This window comes from Dipodomys spectabilis, unplaced genomic scaffold (assembly GCF_019054845.1).
Source record: "Dipodomys spectabilis isolate Male_0828 unplaced genomic scaffold, ASM1905484v1 ptg000002l, whole genome shotgun sequence".
Classification (NCBI taxonomy): domain Eukaryota; kingdom Metazoa; phylum Chordata; class Mammalia; order Rodentia; family Heteromyidae; genus Dipodomys; species Dipodomys spectabilis.
Window position 1 is genome coordinate 39944644 of NW_024870679.1, and position 17301 is coordinate 39961944.

Sequence of the window (17301 nt, forward strand, 5' to 3'; positions counted from 1 at the left end):
GAAGTGGCACTGTGGCTCAAAAGTGGTAGAGCACTAGCCCTGATGAAAGTGTTCAGGGACAGGGCTCAGGCTACAAGTTCCAAGCTCCATGATGACTCCTTCTCCCTTCCCCACCTCCCAAAAAGAAAATTCAGCAGTTTGACGGCAGCCCAGGCAAATAGCAAGTCTATTTCTCAACAAAACAACAACCCACCAACCAAAACCAAAAATCAAAACACAAAAAAAGACAAAGTGCCTAAACAAAAAGTTTCTATATTGATCTTATACTATAAAATCTTTTTTGAACTTTGTTTAAAATTTAGAATTATTGTCTAAATATTAGCCTATGGTTTGTTTTATTTCTATATAATCCTATTTATCTGTAAAGTTTAGTGTGTTATCTCTTGGTCAGTTTTGTCTTTGAATAAATAATGTATTTTGGGGCTGGGAAGGTGGCTCAGTGGTAGAGTGCTTGCCTTGCATGCATGAGGCCCTGGGTTCGATTCCTCAGCACCACAAAGCAGAAAAAGCCGGAAGTGGGGCTGTGGCTCAGGTGGTAGAGTGTTAGCCTTGAGCTGAAGAGCTGAGGGACAGCACCTAGGCCTAGAGTTTAGGCCACACAACTGACAAAAAAAAGAAAAAAGAATATACTACCATTTAAAAAAAAGTTAAAAAAATCTGTTTTGGATTTATTGACTTTCTCCATTTTTCAAATTTCTATTTCTACTTTGCTGTTGTCTTTTTTTTGTATCATTCTATTTTTCTTGGGATTTAGCTTCTTTTGCAGTTTCTTGAAATATAGATTGTTTTTTATTTTAATTTAGACAATTAAAGCTATAAATTCCTCCATCATTGCTTTAGCATTATCCTACATGTTTTGATACGTTTTTTTTTTTTTGGGTCCAGTCGTGGGGCCTGAACTCTGGGCCTGGGCTGTCCCTCAGCTCTTCAGCTCAAGGCTAGCGCTCTACCACTTAAGCCACAGTGCCATTTCCGGCTTTTTTCTTTTTGCTTATGTGGTGCTGAGGAATCGAACCCAGGGCCTCATGCATGCAAGGCAAGCGCTCTACCACTGAGCCACCTTCCCAGCCCTTATTTTTGGTTTTCATACATAGTGTTTTCAAATTTTTCCTCTTTATAGCTCCTTTTCCTAAAATCTATTTTGAAATGTGTTATTTTACATCTACATATTTGTAAATTCCCTCAGTTTTCTTTTATTATTAATCTATAGTTTAATCCTGTTTTTCTTAGAGAACATATATTATCTAAACTTTTTGGATTTATTATATTTTATTTTTTCTTTTCCACTTGATTTTAGCCAAAAGACCAAGAAACATTGCTTTATATATTAGTATGTAGTCTGTGATAAAAATGATCTATTATTTCTTGAGAAGAATGTGTAGTCTTTGAATACAAGTTGATTTTTGAATCTGTCAATTGCTATAATAGTGAATAAAGTTTCCATTGTGGTGAATATATCATACTAAATGTATTAGTCTTGTATTGCTGTGGTATGTATAATCAAAAATGTTTGGTCATACACAGAGATTTTTGAGTGTTAGAGATTCTTTACAGTGGTAAAGTTGTAAAAAAAAAAAGTCAGAAGTTGGGTATACTGTTTTCTTAGTAATCTCCCTAGAACTAAATATATAATTATATATATATATTTTTTATTGTAAAGATACTTTATAGAGGGATTACATTTACATGAGTAAGGTAATGAATATACTTCCTATCGTGCATTGTTACCCCCTCCTTTGTTTTTCCCCTGCCATCCCTTCCCTCCCCAATTCCTCCCTACCCCGCCCCCATATATAATTTTTAACTTTTGTAGATTGTTTTTTATATTTGTAAAGATGATGTAAGACAAATATTATTTTTTTAATATTGTCTTTGTTTCTCTTGGTAGAGCGGAAAGGATCTTGGTCAGAAAGGAGGAATTCTAGTATTGTTGGTAGGCGATCACTTGAAAGGACAACTAGTGGAGATGATGCTTGCAACTTGACTAGCTTTCGACCTGCTACTCTCACAGTGACAAATTTTTTTAAGCAGGTATTGTTCTGACATGTAGGAATTCTGGAGAAATGTTTGTACATAATAAGTCTAATTTCAAGAACTTTTTAAAAACAACTTCAAGAATAAAAATATAAGGAACAACAAAAGTAAAAACTAAGAGAATAGGAAATAATTTATATTGTATCTGTTGAGCTTCTTTTGCTCAAGGCTAGCCCTCTATCACTTGAGCCATATATATAGTATATAAAAAATACGTGTGTGTGTGTGTGTGTGTGTGTGTGTGTGTGTGTGTATACACATATATGGGCTTGGAGGTATTCTTTAGCATTAAGGATCCTTCTGACAATCACAAAATCTTAAATTCAAACCTCAGTAAGTTTCAAAATTTTTTTTTCTTAGCTATAAGCATGTAATATTTTATAAGCATTTTATAATAGGAAATTACATATCACACAAACACAAATTAAGTTAAAAGCAGAGATTATGATTTTTATCTGAGTAGAATTCAAGATACACCTTTCCTCAAATGAGACATAGAAAACAGCCCTCTAAGCCTGGCATGAGTGGTTTATACCTGTAATCCTATCTACTCAGGAGACTGAGATCTGAGGATCAAGGTTCAAAGTCAGCCCTGGCATGAAAGTCTATGAGACTCTCATCTCCAGTTAACTACCAGTTAACTAGACGTGGCATTCTGGCTTAAAGAACGCTAGTCTTGAGCGAAAAAGCTCAGGGACAGAGCCCAGTTCAAGCCCCATGACCTACCAAAAAAACAAAACAAACAAAAAAACACAGCCCTCTAGTTTATGAGATTACTATCCACAACTGGGATGATATAGTAATGCTGATGTAGGGATTTGTAATATGGATTTTTAAAACAAGAGCAAGCCTATACTGGCATCTTAAAGGTATTTGTTCTGTACAGTGATAAGTAGGTAAGTTATGTGTTGTCTCAGGAGTATTCAACAATAGACAAGCAGTGCAGTGGAGGGAGTGACAACTAGACCAATATAGTAAACTAGGCTCATTCATGTGTTCAGGGGTTGGCTAGAATAAACTGATCTAGAAGGCTTCTGGGAAATTTCTGCTAGTGGCAGAAATTTAAGAGTGAAGGTAGTCTAGACTGTGCAAATTCTTTCTAAATCTGTATTGTGTATGCTTATTGGTCAGTCAATAGACACATGACTTAGTTTAGGAGAGACAATTATATTCCATCCTGTCCAACAAAAGACATGGAAACAGATAGGACCTAAAGTATGGGAACCAGTAATACAATTTACAAAGTTAAGTAAATAGTAATTAAGTTGATAGGTAATCTGAATGTATTATGAATAAAGACTAAAGATCTCTATTCTATACTCAAGTGAATATACTTATTACAGTGGCTGTGCGTTTTAAATTGTAACAATATTAACATTAAGTAGAATGCACAGTGACTGCATTTTAAATTGTAACAATATTAACATTAAGTAGAATTTTAGCAACAGTATTTTTGTTATTTCTCCTTGTAAAAATATGTAGGTTTCACATTGAAAAAATTTGGTGATATAAAGTTGGAAAGACATGTATGAGTCAAAGAAAAACAAATTTATGGGGCTGGGAAGGTGGCTCAGTGGTAGAGTGCTTGCCTTGCATGCCTGAGGCCCTGGGTTCGATTCCGCAGCACCACATAAGCAAAAAGAAAAAAGCCGGAAGTGGCGCTGTGACTCAAGTGGTAGAGCGCTAGCCTTGAGCTGAAGAGCTGAGGGACAGCGCCCAGGCCGAGTTCAGGCCCCACGACCGGACCTCCCCCCCCTAAAAAAAAAAAAAGAAAAACAAATTTATAAAATTTGTTAAATATTTTTATGTTAGTTTGCTTTTTGGTTAGGTTTTATATTTTTTTCCTTTTCCTATTTCTCTCTAACTTATATTAGTTTTCTATATTTTATGGTGTTCTATAACATTTTATAGGCATAGGTAATAGACCATAAGTGACATAAGAAAAGTATCATAAATCTTAGTAAAATTTGAAAATACTAGAGAAATAAGTCAAGAAATAACTAAATTTATAGTTCTAGTTTTCATTTTGACTGCATTGTAGACAGAAATTCTTCCTTATTAGCAAACAATGTAAATTTATTTCCTATCTGCTACTTGTTTTTTTAAATACTTTTTTCTTGGCTATTGGATTTAGGAAGGAGATCGCTTAAGTGATGAAGATCTGTACAAATTCCTTGCTGATATGAGAAGACCATCATCTGTTTTAAGGCGTCTAAGACCTATTACAGGTATTTTAAATATTTGTGGTTTGACAGTTTGGACTTAGGATCTCTGATAATTTGAGTTCTTTTTTTTTTTGGGGGGGGGGGGGCGTCCAGTTGTGGGGCCTGAACTCTGGGCCTTGGGCGCTGTCCCTCAGCTCTTCAGCTCAAAGTTAATGCTCTACCACTTGAACCACATCACCACTTCCGGCTTTTTTCTTTTTGCTTATGTGGTGCTGAGAAATCGAACCCAGGGCCTCATGCATGCAAGGCAAGCGCTCTACCACTGAGCCACCTTCCCAGCCCCTGATAATTTGAGTTCTAAAGTGAGAGTGATGATGGTATTACGATTTAAGATTATTTTTCATAGGAAAAAATGCGCACATGGAAGGTAAATATTCAGAAAGCTGATTCATACTGTAGTTGGAGCAAAATATTTAGAGTAAAATTGTTTTAAAGTGTTATAAATAAAAAATATAGTGTTTAAACTTGAACTGTTGGTTTGTTCCTATGCTTAATCCCTTTGGTTTTTTTTTTCCATTTAATTCTTTGATTGTCTTCATCCATTCATCCAGTCATTAATCCATTTAGAAGGCACTTATTATTTTACATGAACTTGTGGATGTAAAAGTAAGTTTTAAGATTGAGACTTGGTCTTGTAATTTAGAAGTCTAAGATGAGGAAGTAGAGCTGTGGCTCAAGTGGTACAGTTTTGAGCAAAAAAGCTAAGCAAGAGCTTAAGGCCTAGAGTTCAAGGAGTTCAAATCCTAGTACCAACAGGAAAGAAGAAAAAGGGCGAGGAAGAGGGAAAAGAGGGAAGAAGAGGGTAAAGAAAAGAAGAATGGGGGCCTGGGAAGGTGGCTCAGTGGTAGAGCGCATGCCTTGCATGCATGAGGCCCTGGGTCCGATTCCTCAGCACCACATAAGCAAAAAGAAAAAAGCCAGAAGTGGTGCTGTGGCTCAAGTGGTAGAGCGCTAGCCTTGAGCTGAAGAGCTGAGGGACAGTGCCCAGGCCCAGAGTTCAGGCCCCACGACCAGACCCAAAAAAAAAAAAAAAGAAAAAGAAAAGAAGAATGGATAGAGGAGCAGAAGTCTGACATGATAATATAAGATGATAATAATTTTGTTTCTACAGTTTCTAGATTTGCAAAATAGATTCTCAATCTTTCTAAAAATATATTTTATATTATTTTAGATAACTTTCTCTTACTGTGACAAACTACCTAAGAAACATGCACTGAAAAGGCAGAAAGATTTGTTTGGGTTCATAGTTTCAGAGGCTTCAGTGTATGATTGGTTGGCTTCATTGCTTTTGGGTTAGTGGTGATGCAGAATATCATGGCATGTGGAACAAAGCTGCTTACCTCATGGTTCTCAGTGAGCAAAACTGTGAAAAAGGGGGCCGTGTTTATAGTGTCCCTCGTTGAAGGACATGTCTTAATGACCTAACTTCCTCTCACTAGGTCCTGTTGCCTAACAGGTGTGGGAAACATCCACCCTGAGGACTGTATAAAGGGCCCATGAAACAATTCGATATATGACAAGATAGACATATAATGCTTCTGTTTAACTGCCTGCATTGATCAGTTTTTAGGACTGTGATGATGTTATAAATATCCAAATGGCCCTTGACAGCAAAAATTTTCCTCACTTCTGTAAGGTTTTACCACCTTCCAGTGTGGCCATAGGCTTTAATACATGAATCTTGGGCCATTTCACATCCAAGCTATAGTAATCTTTGGGTTTCTATTTATTATGCTTACATTGATTCTGTAATATATTTTAATATGCAGCACAGCTGAAGATAGATATTTCGCCTGCACCTGAAAATCCCCATTATTGCCTAACACCGGAGCTGCTTCAAGTGAAGCTTTACCCTGACAGCAGAGTCAGACCTACCAGAGAAATTTTAGAATTTCCTGCCAAGGATGTTTATGTTCCAAACACTACTTACAGGTAAGAGATTGTAATTTTGGAGAATTTTGAGATAAAATGTGGTATATTCTAATTTTAAGGCAGGGCTAAAATGAAACTTCAAAAGTCTTTATATTCTTTATTATTCCATCTCAGTGTACAATTTTATGAATAGCTCTATGTAATAAGATTTTACAATGAGCCAGGTATAATGTTAATTACATACATTTAAAAAAATTAATATGGTAGCTAGCATTTAACTACTAAGCTGTATGGTTAAAATGTCTGAATCAATACTTATCCTCAAATGTTTTCTCTTAGCACAATCATAGCTTACATATGAATCAAATTTATGTGCTTATTCTAACAATATCTGTTGAGTATATAATACCTAGAGAATGCTCGGCATTAAACTGTTGGTTAGAACTTTTCAGACAAAATAAACAGTATACACATAATGGATGATGTATTAGTCATCTCTTATGAATGATCTCCCTTCAGTTGTGAATGCTGAGACCATGACTTGAAGTGTTTTATGGGTTACCTAGCTGGGAAGCTCAGAGGTAATGTTCTAAAACGGAATTTTGAGTTTCCTCCCATATCCTTCATCCTAATAAACTTCATTACCATTTACCAAGTTATGAGGTAAACCTTTTCAGAATCATAATTGTATTTTTAACCCTATTTTATTTGGCCAACAAGTTTTAGAAGCTCTACTTTCAAAATGTATCTCAAAAACCTATGCTAACTTTAAAAAATTCTAGTATAAGTTATTCTATAGAGAAGAACAGTGAAACTAAAACATAATAGAAACACATTTGTCATTTAAAATTTAATAGTTGCTACAGTGGTTCCTTATTTGCTTAAATACCACTTCCTAGAAAGATTTTCCCTCATTGTTCTACTGCTTCTCTCCTTCAGCTCTTTATAGTTCTTTGTATTTATCAATGTATAGGGTTATAACATTATTATATGATAATTTTCTCTTCTATAGGGTTATGACATATTATTATATGATAATTTTCTCTTTCTTGAATGTCAACATAATGTAGAGGAAGGACTTCTTTATTTGCTATTTTTATGCCAGTATCTTGAATATTGTCCAGAAACATAGAAAATGCTTCAGACATTTTTATTCAGTGAGTTAAGAAATAGAAAATATACAAGAAGTTTTTATTCAGTGAGTTAGGAAATAGAAAACTGGGAGAAAATGAGTCTGATCAAGATACAGATTATTCATAAATCGACATTAAAAATGAACCCCTCTTGTATAACTAATTTGTGCTATTTAAAAACACGGGAAAAACAAATAAGAAGCATAGAGATGTAAGAGAATGAGGCTTCCAGTCACATAAATATGGCTTTGATTTCTGTTGTCACTGTTTACTGTTCAGATAACTTAAGGAAAATTACTTTATTGGCTGTTTAGTGTTCGTATTAATAAAATGTGAGGAGCTGAGGCACTGGTGGCTCATATTTGTAATCCTAGCTAGTCAGAAGGCTGAGATATGAGGAATGTAGTGCAAAGTCAAGAGTGGACAGGAAAATTCATGGGACTCTTTATTTCCACTTAACCACTAGAAAACCGGAAGTTGTGCTCAAAGAGGGAGAGTGCTAGCCTCGAACAGAAGAGCTTAGGGGCAGTGCCCAGGTTCTGAGTTCAAGCCCCACGACCAACATACATACATACATACATACATACATACATACATACATACATACATACATAAAATGTGAGGTAATAGTCCAGGGTTCTCTTGGAAGGGTACCAAGTACAAAACCATCTTATGTAATTACTATATAATGTGAATAAATTACTGGAGTTTTCAATGCAAACAAGAAGATAATAGTGAACAAAAATATGTATGTCGCTTTTTTTTTTTTTTTGGGTCCTGTCATGGGGCCTGAACTCTGGGTCTGGGCGCTATCCCTCAGCTCTTCAGCTCAAGGCTAGCGCTCTACCACTTGAGCCACAGCACCACTTCTGGCTTTTTTCTTTTTGCTTATGTGGTGCTGGGGAATCGAACCCAGGGCCTCAGGCATGCAAGGCAAGCACTCTACCACTGAGCCACCTTCCCAGCCCCTCTTGCCTTTTTAAAGAGGCAGCAAAAGTATAAATTGAAAGCTTTGAGTTCTCTTTTCTTTCATTTTTTCTAGTTATCATTGTTATTTACATTTTTATATTTTTGAAAGAATTACATAAGTAACTTAAAGTTGGTGGAGTGAATAAGGCTTAAAATTAAGAATCTTAGCTGGGCACTGGTGGCTCACACCTGTAATTCTAGCTACTGAGGAAGCTGAGGATCACAGTTTGAAGCTAGACTGCAGGAATGTCCATGAGACTCCTATCTCCAATTAACTAGCAGAAATCCAAAAGTGGCGCTGTGGTTCAAAATGGTAGATCTAGTACTATCCTTGCTTGAAAAAGCTCAGGGACAGCACCCAGGCCTGGAGTTCAAGCACCACAACTGACCGAAAAAAAAAAAGAAAGAAAGAATCTTTCTCTGCTGCCATCCTTTCCCTACTACTGTACCTGATTTTCAGCATTATTCAGCACTAAGTTTTTGCTTTTCATTTCTAAGCAGTTTTCTTATACTATGTCTCAATCCCTTTTCAATTTTAAATATTATCTGTTGATTATTATAGAAGATACAGCTCCTATATCCTTCTTTACAAATAACATACATATTTATCATACTTTCATCTTCCAAATAAAGTGGTATCCCAATTGGAATGAAACATAGCATGTTAACTCCAGTATTAGAGAGATTTAGAGTATCTTAGTGCCTCTAGTGGACTGTGCCTAAACTTCTGATTACAAAGTTGATACTCATTCTAGATATTATCATCAAAAATAATAATCTAGGTAAGAATATTTTTGAAAATTCTCTAAATATATAAGTAGAAACCTTCTTCTCTTATGTGTCAACAATTTTTCCCCAGAGAAAGTAGAAACTGGCTAAGCTCTTTGAGAAAGTCTTAGTTAACACTTTTTAAATATAAGTACTCCTTTATGCCCTAATACTTTTCATCAAGATGAATTGGCTTCAGATTAGAGTTTTGTGTAGCTTATTATTTCTCTTCATAAAGAACTGATAGAAAGTTATTTAATTTATTCATAGACATGATAAATTGTGATGTAGAATGTCAAAACCATAAAATTTCTTTCAACAAGATGATTATAGTTATATGCAGTAATATGTATCATTGAATGCTATTGAACCAAGAAATATTTATTATATTAAGAAAAGAATAAATAACTTTTTAGTATAAGGATATCCTTAGTGAATTAAACAAAGTTAAATATATGGTAGAGTGCTTGCCTACCATGCATGAAGCCCTGGGTTTGATTCCTCAGTACCACATAAACAGAAAAAGCCAGAAGTGGTGCTACAGCTTAAATGGTAGAGTGCTAGCCTTGAGTAAGAAAAAGCTCAAGGACAGTGCCCAGGCCCTGAGTTCAAGCCCCAGGACTGGCAAAAAAAAAATAGAAGAAGAAAGGAAAATACAGAAATTGAATTGTACCTATTCTTTTTTTTTTTTGTCCGTTGTGGGTCTTGAACTCAGGACGTGGGTGCTCTTCAGTTCAAGGCTAGTGCTCTATCACTTGAGCCACAGTGCCACTTCCAGTTTTCTGGTGGCTTATTGGAGATAAGATTCTCTTGGACTTTCCTGCCTGGGCCGGCTTTGAACTGTGATCCTCAAATCTCAGCCTCCTGAGTAGCTAGGATTATAGGCATGAGACACTGGCTCCCTGCTCTGTTATTCTTTATTAGCTTTATTCCACTTATTGCTTTAAAAGTTTCTTTTTTAAATAAGATAAACTGATTATAGAGTTATTTGTACTCCTAAAGATCAGTCACTGAATTATATAAAGAAATTTTTGTTTCATGAAATAGTGTGAATAGATGTATAGTCTATGAAAAATTGGGAGATAGTCTCTTATAACTGGGATTTTTTTTTTGTTTTTTTTTGGGGGGGGGGGGTCTAGTCGTGGGGCCTGAACTCTAGGCCTGGGCACTGTCCCTCAGCTCTTCAGCTCAAGGCTAACGCTCTACCACTTGAGCCACAGTGCCACTTCCAGCTTTTTTCTTTATGTGGTGCTGAGGAATCGAACCCATGGCCTCATGCATGCAAGGCAAGTGCTCTACCACTGAGCCACCTTCCCAGCCCCTTATAACTGGTTTTTTATAACCATGTAAGAAATTATTTAAAACTGAAACTGACAGATTTTCCTTGTTTTAACATGGTGATAATAAAATTAGCTCTGTCTTTAAAATTTGTGAGGATTGAAAGTGCACGACAGAGATTAAAGATCCTGGTCTGTATTAAAATGTTCCATAGAAATTAGTGATTGTTGCTATTATTCGTGTTCCTAGCTAGATTACATTGAGCCCTGATTATAAAATTGAGAGAGCTTGGTTTGAAAATCATGAGGGTAGTGTTCTTTTGAAGTGTAAAGAGATCTTAAGAATAATTTTAGAAGGGAAACTAGCCTCCCTAGCTACTTGGGAGGCTGAGATCTGAGGATCTCAGTTCAAAGCCAACCTGGGCAGAAATTAACTACTGGAAAACTGGAAGTAGCGCTGTAGCTCAAAGTGGTAGAGCACTAGCCTTGAGCAAAAAGAGCTCAAGGATAGCGCCAAGGCCCAGAGTTGCCCCATGACCACGAAAAAAAAAAAAGGAAGGGAAGTTGTCAGACTGGGCCACAGCTAGATCGAGTGCTTCTCTGGCTGTACTACATAAGAGAAAGTTATTTTAAAATGTCGAAGTTGCTAGACACTATTGGATCACACCCATAATCCTAGCTTCTCTCCAGAGACTGAGATCTGAGGATTGTGATTTGAAGCCAGCCTGGGTAGAAAAGTACATGAGGCAGAAATGGAGTTGTGCCTTAAGTGGTAAAGTACCAGTTTTAAGAAGAAGAAGAAGGAAAAAAAAAAGCCAAGTGAGATTGTGAAGTTCTGGGTTCAAGCCCAGTAACAGCACACAAAGAAAGTCTGTCAAAGTTAGTTTAGCCCATTTTGCATTATTTCATGGACCTTCAATGTCCATAGGACTTGAAAAGCAATCATGATATTGCTCATTCTACTGAATACCGTCAAAAAATTGTGGCCTTATAGATAGCTAGTATGTTAAAGAATTTGTAGTTTGGGCTGGGAAGGTGGCTCAGTGGTAGAGCGCTTGCCTTGCATGCCTGATGCCCTGAGTTCGATTCCTCAGCACCACATAAGCAAAAAGAAAAAAGCCGGAAGTGGCACTGTGTCTCAAGTGGTAGAGCGCTAGCCATGAGTTGAAGAGCTGAGGGAAAGCACCCAGGGCCAGAGTTCAAGTCCCATGACTGGACCCCCCCCCCAAAAAAAAAAGAATTTGTAGTTTATTAAAAACCATTTAGCATATCTTTAGAAAATCTTGCTTAGAATAATTTTTTATAGAAATAATTTTGAAATGACATAGGATTTGTATGATGACTTGAACAATTAGCAGATAGCACCCAAATATCAATGTTTTCAGACTATTCCATAAATGTAGCTAACTGAATTGTTACACTGGATCATGATGATAATCTTGTAGCTCATTTGGATTTGTTTGCCTTTTTCTGGGATGTTTGAGAATCTTAATTTAGACTTATTCTCATAAGTGATGATTATGTTAGTCTACTGTGTGCATTTTTTCCAGTGAATAAACTTGAAAATAGAAAATAAAGTTGACTGTGATTACTTTTATGATATATATGCCATTATCTCAGTAACTCTTCAGAGCAGCATGCTATTCATCCTTGTTTTATTGATGACAAGTTCCAGAGAATTTAAAGTTGTATATAAAGAAAAAAATACCCTAACCCAAGGAATTTAAGCATTTCCGTCCCAAATGACAAATGATACCTTCATTTTATTTTATATATATATATATTTTTTTTTTATTCAAAAAATTTTTTTTGTCAGTCGTGGGGCTTGAACTCTGGGCCTGAGCGCTGTCCCTCAGCTCTTCAGCTCAAGGCGAGCGCTCTACTACTTGAGCTACAGTGCCACTTGCAGTTTTCCTAGTGGTTTATTGGAGATAAGAGTTTCACAGACTTTCCTGCTCGGGCAGGCTTTGAACCATGATCCTCAGATCTCAGCCTCCTGAGTAGCTAGGATTACAGGCGTGAGCCACCGGCACCCAGCTTTTAGTTTTTTTGTTTTTTTTTTTTTTGAGTCCGGTCGTGGGGCCTGAACTCTGGGTCTGGGCACTGTCCCTCAGCTCTTCAGCTCAAGGCTAGCGCTCTACCACTTGAGCCACAGCGCCACTTCCGGCTTTTTTCTTTTTGCTTATGTGGTGCTGAGGAATGGAACCCAGGGCCTCAGGCATGCAAGGCAAGCACTCTACCACTGAGCCACCTTCCCAGCTCCCCCCCACCCCCCCACTTTTAGTTTATATTTTTGTTGGTACTAATGTTTAAACTTTGCTTGGCTTGTTTGCTCAACTTTTTAGTACTGAGGTTTAAACCCAGGCCTTGTCTTTGCTTGGCTTGTGCGCTTAGCTGTTACTTGCGCACTTGAACCACTCTCCAACACTGCTTTTTAGCTGGTTATTTGGGATGTGGAATCTAAAGGATTCTGCCACAACTAACATTGAGCTACAATCCTCCAGATCTCAGTTTCTTGAGATCACTTTCCTGAGCTAGTATACAGGGAACCAGTGGTGTCCTACTGATGTTAGGCTTTTAACATTTTGGCACAAATTCTTTTGCATTTCAATAAAGTAATTTTATATAAAACTAGTCTCAATTTCAAAATTGGTTTAGTATATATTTCCTTGGAAAATAATGTGTTTACATATAATCGAGAAATTCAAGTATTTTTGATTTAGGTTTGTAGAAAATACTCTTTGTATTTGGTTTTAATATGATGCTTTTGGTTATGTTTTGCTATCTAATAGAACTCATGATTCTCCTGTCTCTCCCTTATAATCTCATATAGTCACTTTTTTTTTTTTTTTTTGCCAGCCCTGGGGCTTGAACTCAGGGACTGGGTGCTGACCCTAAGCCTCTCTGTGCTCAAGGCTGGTGCTCTACCACAACTTGCAACTTCTTCTGAGTAGTTTATTGGAGATAAGATTCTTACAGACTTCTGCCTGGGCTGGTCTTGAACCATGATCCCCAGATCTCAGCCTCTTGAGTAGCTAGGATAATAGGTGTGAGCCACTAGCGTCCATCTTCAGTCACATTTTTAAATACAGCTAATCCAGAAGTGATCTGATTGTTTCAAATTCCTCATAGGTATAATTCAGGATACACAGGTAAGTGGTTGTTTCTAGCAGTCAGGAAAAGAATGACCTATTTCTTATTAAGCCAGACAAAGTTTCTGTCAAATGATTGTTTTATTAAGGAAATACTTACGCTATTACAGATTCATAGAAAAAGTTCCATTACACTTGTTTCATTATCATAAGCAAACAATGAATCTCTTTTTAAACCAGTGTAAAACCCTTTATTCATCTGAAATCATTTGAAAGATATTAGATCTTGTGCAATGTGAATTGTATTCCAAATTGTCACTTATAATAGATCAAGGTACATTTACTTGAGCAAATGCTTGCGCTTTATTGACATCTATTTTTTAATTTTTTTGACATGTGTTTTTTAAAAACAGGTATGTCCACACAGCACATGATATTCTTGGCAGGAATTTTAGTTAGATTTGCTCTTTCTCAACAATAGTCTTAGTTGTAATCACCTGTTGAACTTTTGTATGTTTGTTTTTCTATCCTGTGTTTGTTAGAAAGACTATAGTTTGCAGATACAGTTTTATAAAGAATGTAGGGATGAAGAGTGATCCTCAGATCTCAGCCTTCTGAGTAGCTAGGATTACAGGCATGAGCCATAGGCACATGGCTCCTAAACTATTTTCCTTGAGGTTAGCTCTCTACCACTTGAGCTGCAGCTCTACTTTTGGCTTTTTGCTGGTTAATTGGAGATGAGAGTCTCATGGACTTTCTTGCCTGGTCTGGCTTTAAACTTTAATTCTCAGATCTTAATCTCCTGAGTAGCTAGGATTATAGGCATGAACCATCAACACTTGGCCCCAAATGTGCTTTAATACAAAGCTTAGTTGGCATTATCACTTAATTTGTACATCTTTTAGTATGGAGCTCTAATATATAAGGATAAGGACCTTAGGAGAATTAATCAGTAACAAATGTATTGTTTCATCTGATTACTAATTTTACCTGCCTTGCAGTATATCATTTCAGTTTTCTTCTATCATTTCAGTTTTTTTCCTGAATACCTAAGATTACAGGTATGAGCCATTGGCTCCTGGCTTATGATTTCTATTAATGAAAAAGTCTTATTTTCTGATATTGCTGTTATGATTTGTTTCTTACAGTTTTTTTGTTTGTTTGTTTTTATTGGTTATGGGGCTTGAACTCTGGGCCTGGACAGTGTCCCTCAGCTCTTCAGCTCAAGGCTAGCGCTCTACCACTTGAGCCATAGCACCACTTCGGCTTTTTCTGCTTATGTGGTGCTGAGGAATTGAATCCAGGGCCTCATGCATGCAAGGCAAGCACTCTACCACTGAGCCACCTTCCCAGCCCTATTTCTTACAGTTTTAATTTATTAAAAATGAAGCACCATATTTTTCCACTCAAGTTTATGATTCCTTCCTTTAAGAGAGTATTGATCTTTGTTTATTTTAGTGTTCATAGGTGGTTTGTGCTACTTGCTATATACTTCACTATTTTGTTATTCTACCACCCTGACTTTGTTCTATCTAATTGGTCCTAGTTGATTTTAACTATAAAAATTCTGTAGCTGAGATCCTATTTTCTAGCATTTTAACCACCCAGGAATTTTTTTTTAATATAAGCTTGTATCTGATGTCTATCTATGGCTTCCAGGAGAAGGAGTAAAGTTCCAGAAACAGGAGCAGACTTTTTGGCTGGTAGTGTTTGGTGGTGGTCAGGGTTCTGTCCCTGTCCCTTTGCTCAAGGCTAGCACTATACCACTTTGAGTCACAGTGCCACTTCCAATTTTCTAATGGTTAATTGGAGATAAGAATCTCATGGACTTTCCTTGGCCTGGCTTGGCCTGGCTTCAAACTATTATCTTCAGATTTCAACCTCCTGAGTAGCTAGGATTACATGTGAGAGCCACCAATGCCCAGTTCAGGAGCAGACTTTTAACAGAGTACGTTTGTTCACCAATCATGAAAATTAAAATATTTTCAGTTAGGAAACATTTTTAAAGATTATTTAGTTAAATATGAAGAGTGATACCCTAGATCCAGGTTTTAGAAGTTACATACCTGTATTTAAAACATTATAGTTCATAAACCATTGGTAGAGAGTCTCACTTGATAATTACATATGTTATGAAGTAGATTTGGCAGGTTATTATCATTATTAGTAATAGTATTACTATTGTATTTTAAATGTGTAAACTTAGTTTTAGTTCCTTATTTGTAAATAGCAATAACTTTACATTTTAAAGGTATAGTTTATTGATCTTTCAAATAAACCTAATCATTTTAAACTCTAGAAAACCAGCTTTTATGTTTTAGATGGAATCCCTTATTATGTTTTATATTTTTTGAAATTCCATTGAAACCTCACCTAATGAAGGCTTTTGATGAGAGATTGTTAATCCTTATATAACCTTGAACTGCATGTTTCACACCAATTGAGTAACTTTGCCCTCATTGATTGGCACTGAAAATACTTTGGACTTTGCCAAGAGTCGCTTGTTTGATAACTTTCTTTTCAGTTTTCAAAATTCAGTGGTAAATAATCACTCAATAGCACATACACAAATACAATGCTTGTGATGGGGAAAAACACAAGAAAATATGGATGCCCTATAATAGGAAGTAGAATATATGATAATATAATACAGATTTGGAGTAATTTTCATAAAGTATGAAATTAATAAATGTTGGTTAATAAAAACATACTTGATTAATTAATGAGTAATTGATTTCTTTGAATTGCATTATTAGAAAGGAACTATATAGGCATGAAAATATGTTGATTGTAGGAAGAAAATGCATAAATAATTATACTGTAATAAGTGATCCTGAAATGAGAAAGAAATGTAAATACTTGCTCTCAGTAATATTGGTGCTGGTTTAGAGTAAACTGTTCATATAGAAATATTCTGTTTACTAAAAACAATTTAATTGACCACCTTTAATGCTTTGGAGTTTTCATAACTTTTCAGAATTGTTATTATGCTATCTATGCCAGTTTACTTTTCTTTCTTTACTAAGTGATTTGAAGGTTGCAGACACCAAGGTTACAACATTTCAGAAGAAGGAGCCTCTATTTCCTAAGATATTTGTTGAAGTAGTAAAACTACCTTCACCTTGAAGTATAAATAGCACATAGCCAGTGAGAAAATGGATAAGCATTGTAGACAATCTATCAACTAGAAAAGAACAGAGGGGATATTTAAAAGTTGATCATTCTGCCTATAAAGGGGGAAAACGGTTAAGGGATTACTTGGGATAAGATCGTGAACATCCTTGAATGACTGAAAGGGCTTTAGAGTTTGTTCTCTGGGCCTATGCTGTTGTAATTGGGGTCCACATTTTGTTGACATGATTCATCACTTTTTAGAAAATAAGTTTTTATATGAAGATAAAAGATTTATGGAGAATAAGACAATTCACATACAAATTGAAGATAAATAGAACCCATGAGAGTAAATAGAATGTATAAGTGTCACAGAAGGAAAAAGATAAATAAAGATTGTATTAGATCTATGATATTCTTAATAGGGGATCACAATAGCCCTATTGCTAAATGCATAGGACCATATATAATGAAGCATATCAATATGAACTCCAAGAATTGGAAAGAAGAGGTTCTTATTATGTCCTGTTTGCAGTTATTTCTATTTTTTTTCTGTTTTAGTTTTCTGTACCCTTTGTCTTTATCTAAGTTTATCCATGGAAGGAAAAGGGAATCATAGAAACAGGACAATGGATGAACTAATGCAACAATGATACTCACTAGACACTATGTTGGAAAATGAACTTTATAACTTGGTAGGGAAGGGACTAGGGAGGAGTAAGCAGGAGAAAATGAGGGAGGGGGTAACTGGTAACAGTGTTTAAAAGGAAATGTATTCATTACCTTAGTTATGTAATTGTAATCCCCCTGTTCATACCCT

General features: G+C 36.0%; 1 protein-coding gene across 5 annotated transcripts in view; it reads left to right on the forward strand.

Annotated features, from left to right (window-relative positions):
- Dock7 (dedicator of cytokinesis 7) overlaps positions 1–17301 on the forward strand; it is a 195988-nt gene that overhangs the window by 46272 nt on the left and 132415 nt on the right. For all 5 annotated transcript variants that reach the window (XM_042676205.1, XM_042676213.1, XM_042676221.1 and 2 more), the window contains exons 12-14: positions 1889–2031; positions 4169–4262; positions 6029–6191. In XM_042676205.1, coding sequence (XP_042532139.1) covers positions 1889–2031; positions 4169–4262; positions 6029–6191 — 400 coding nt within the window. The remainder of the gene's footprint in view (positions 1–1888; positions 2032–4168; positions 4263–6028; positions 6192–17301) is intronic.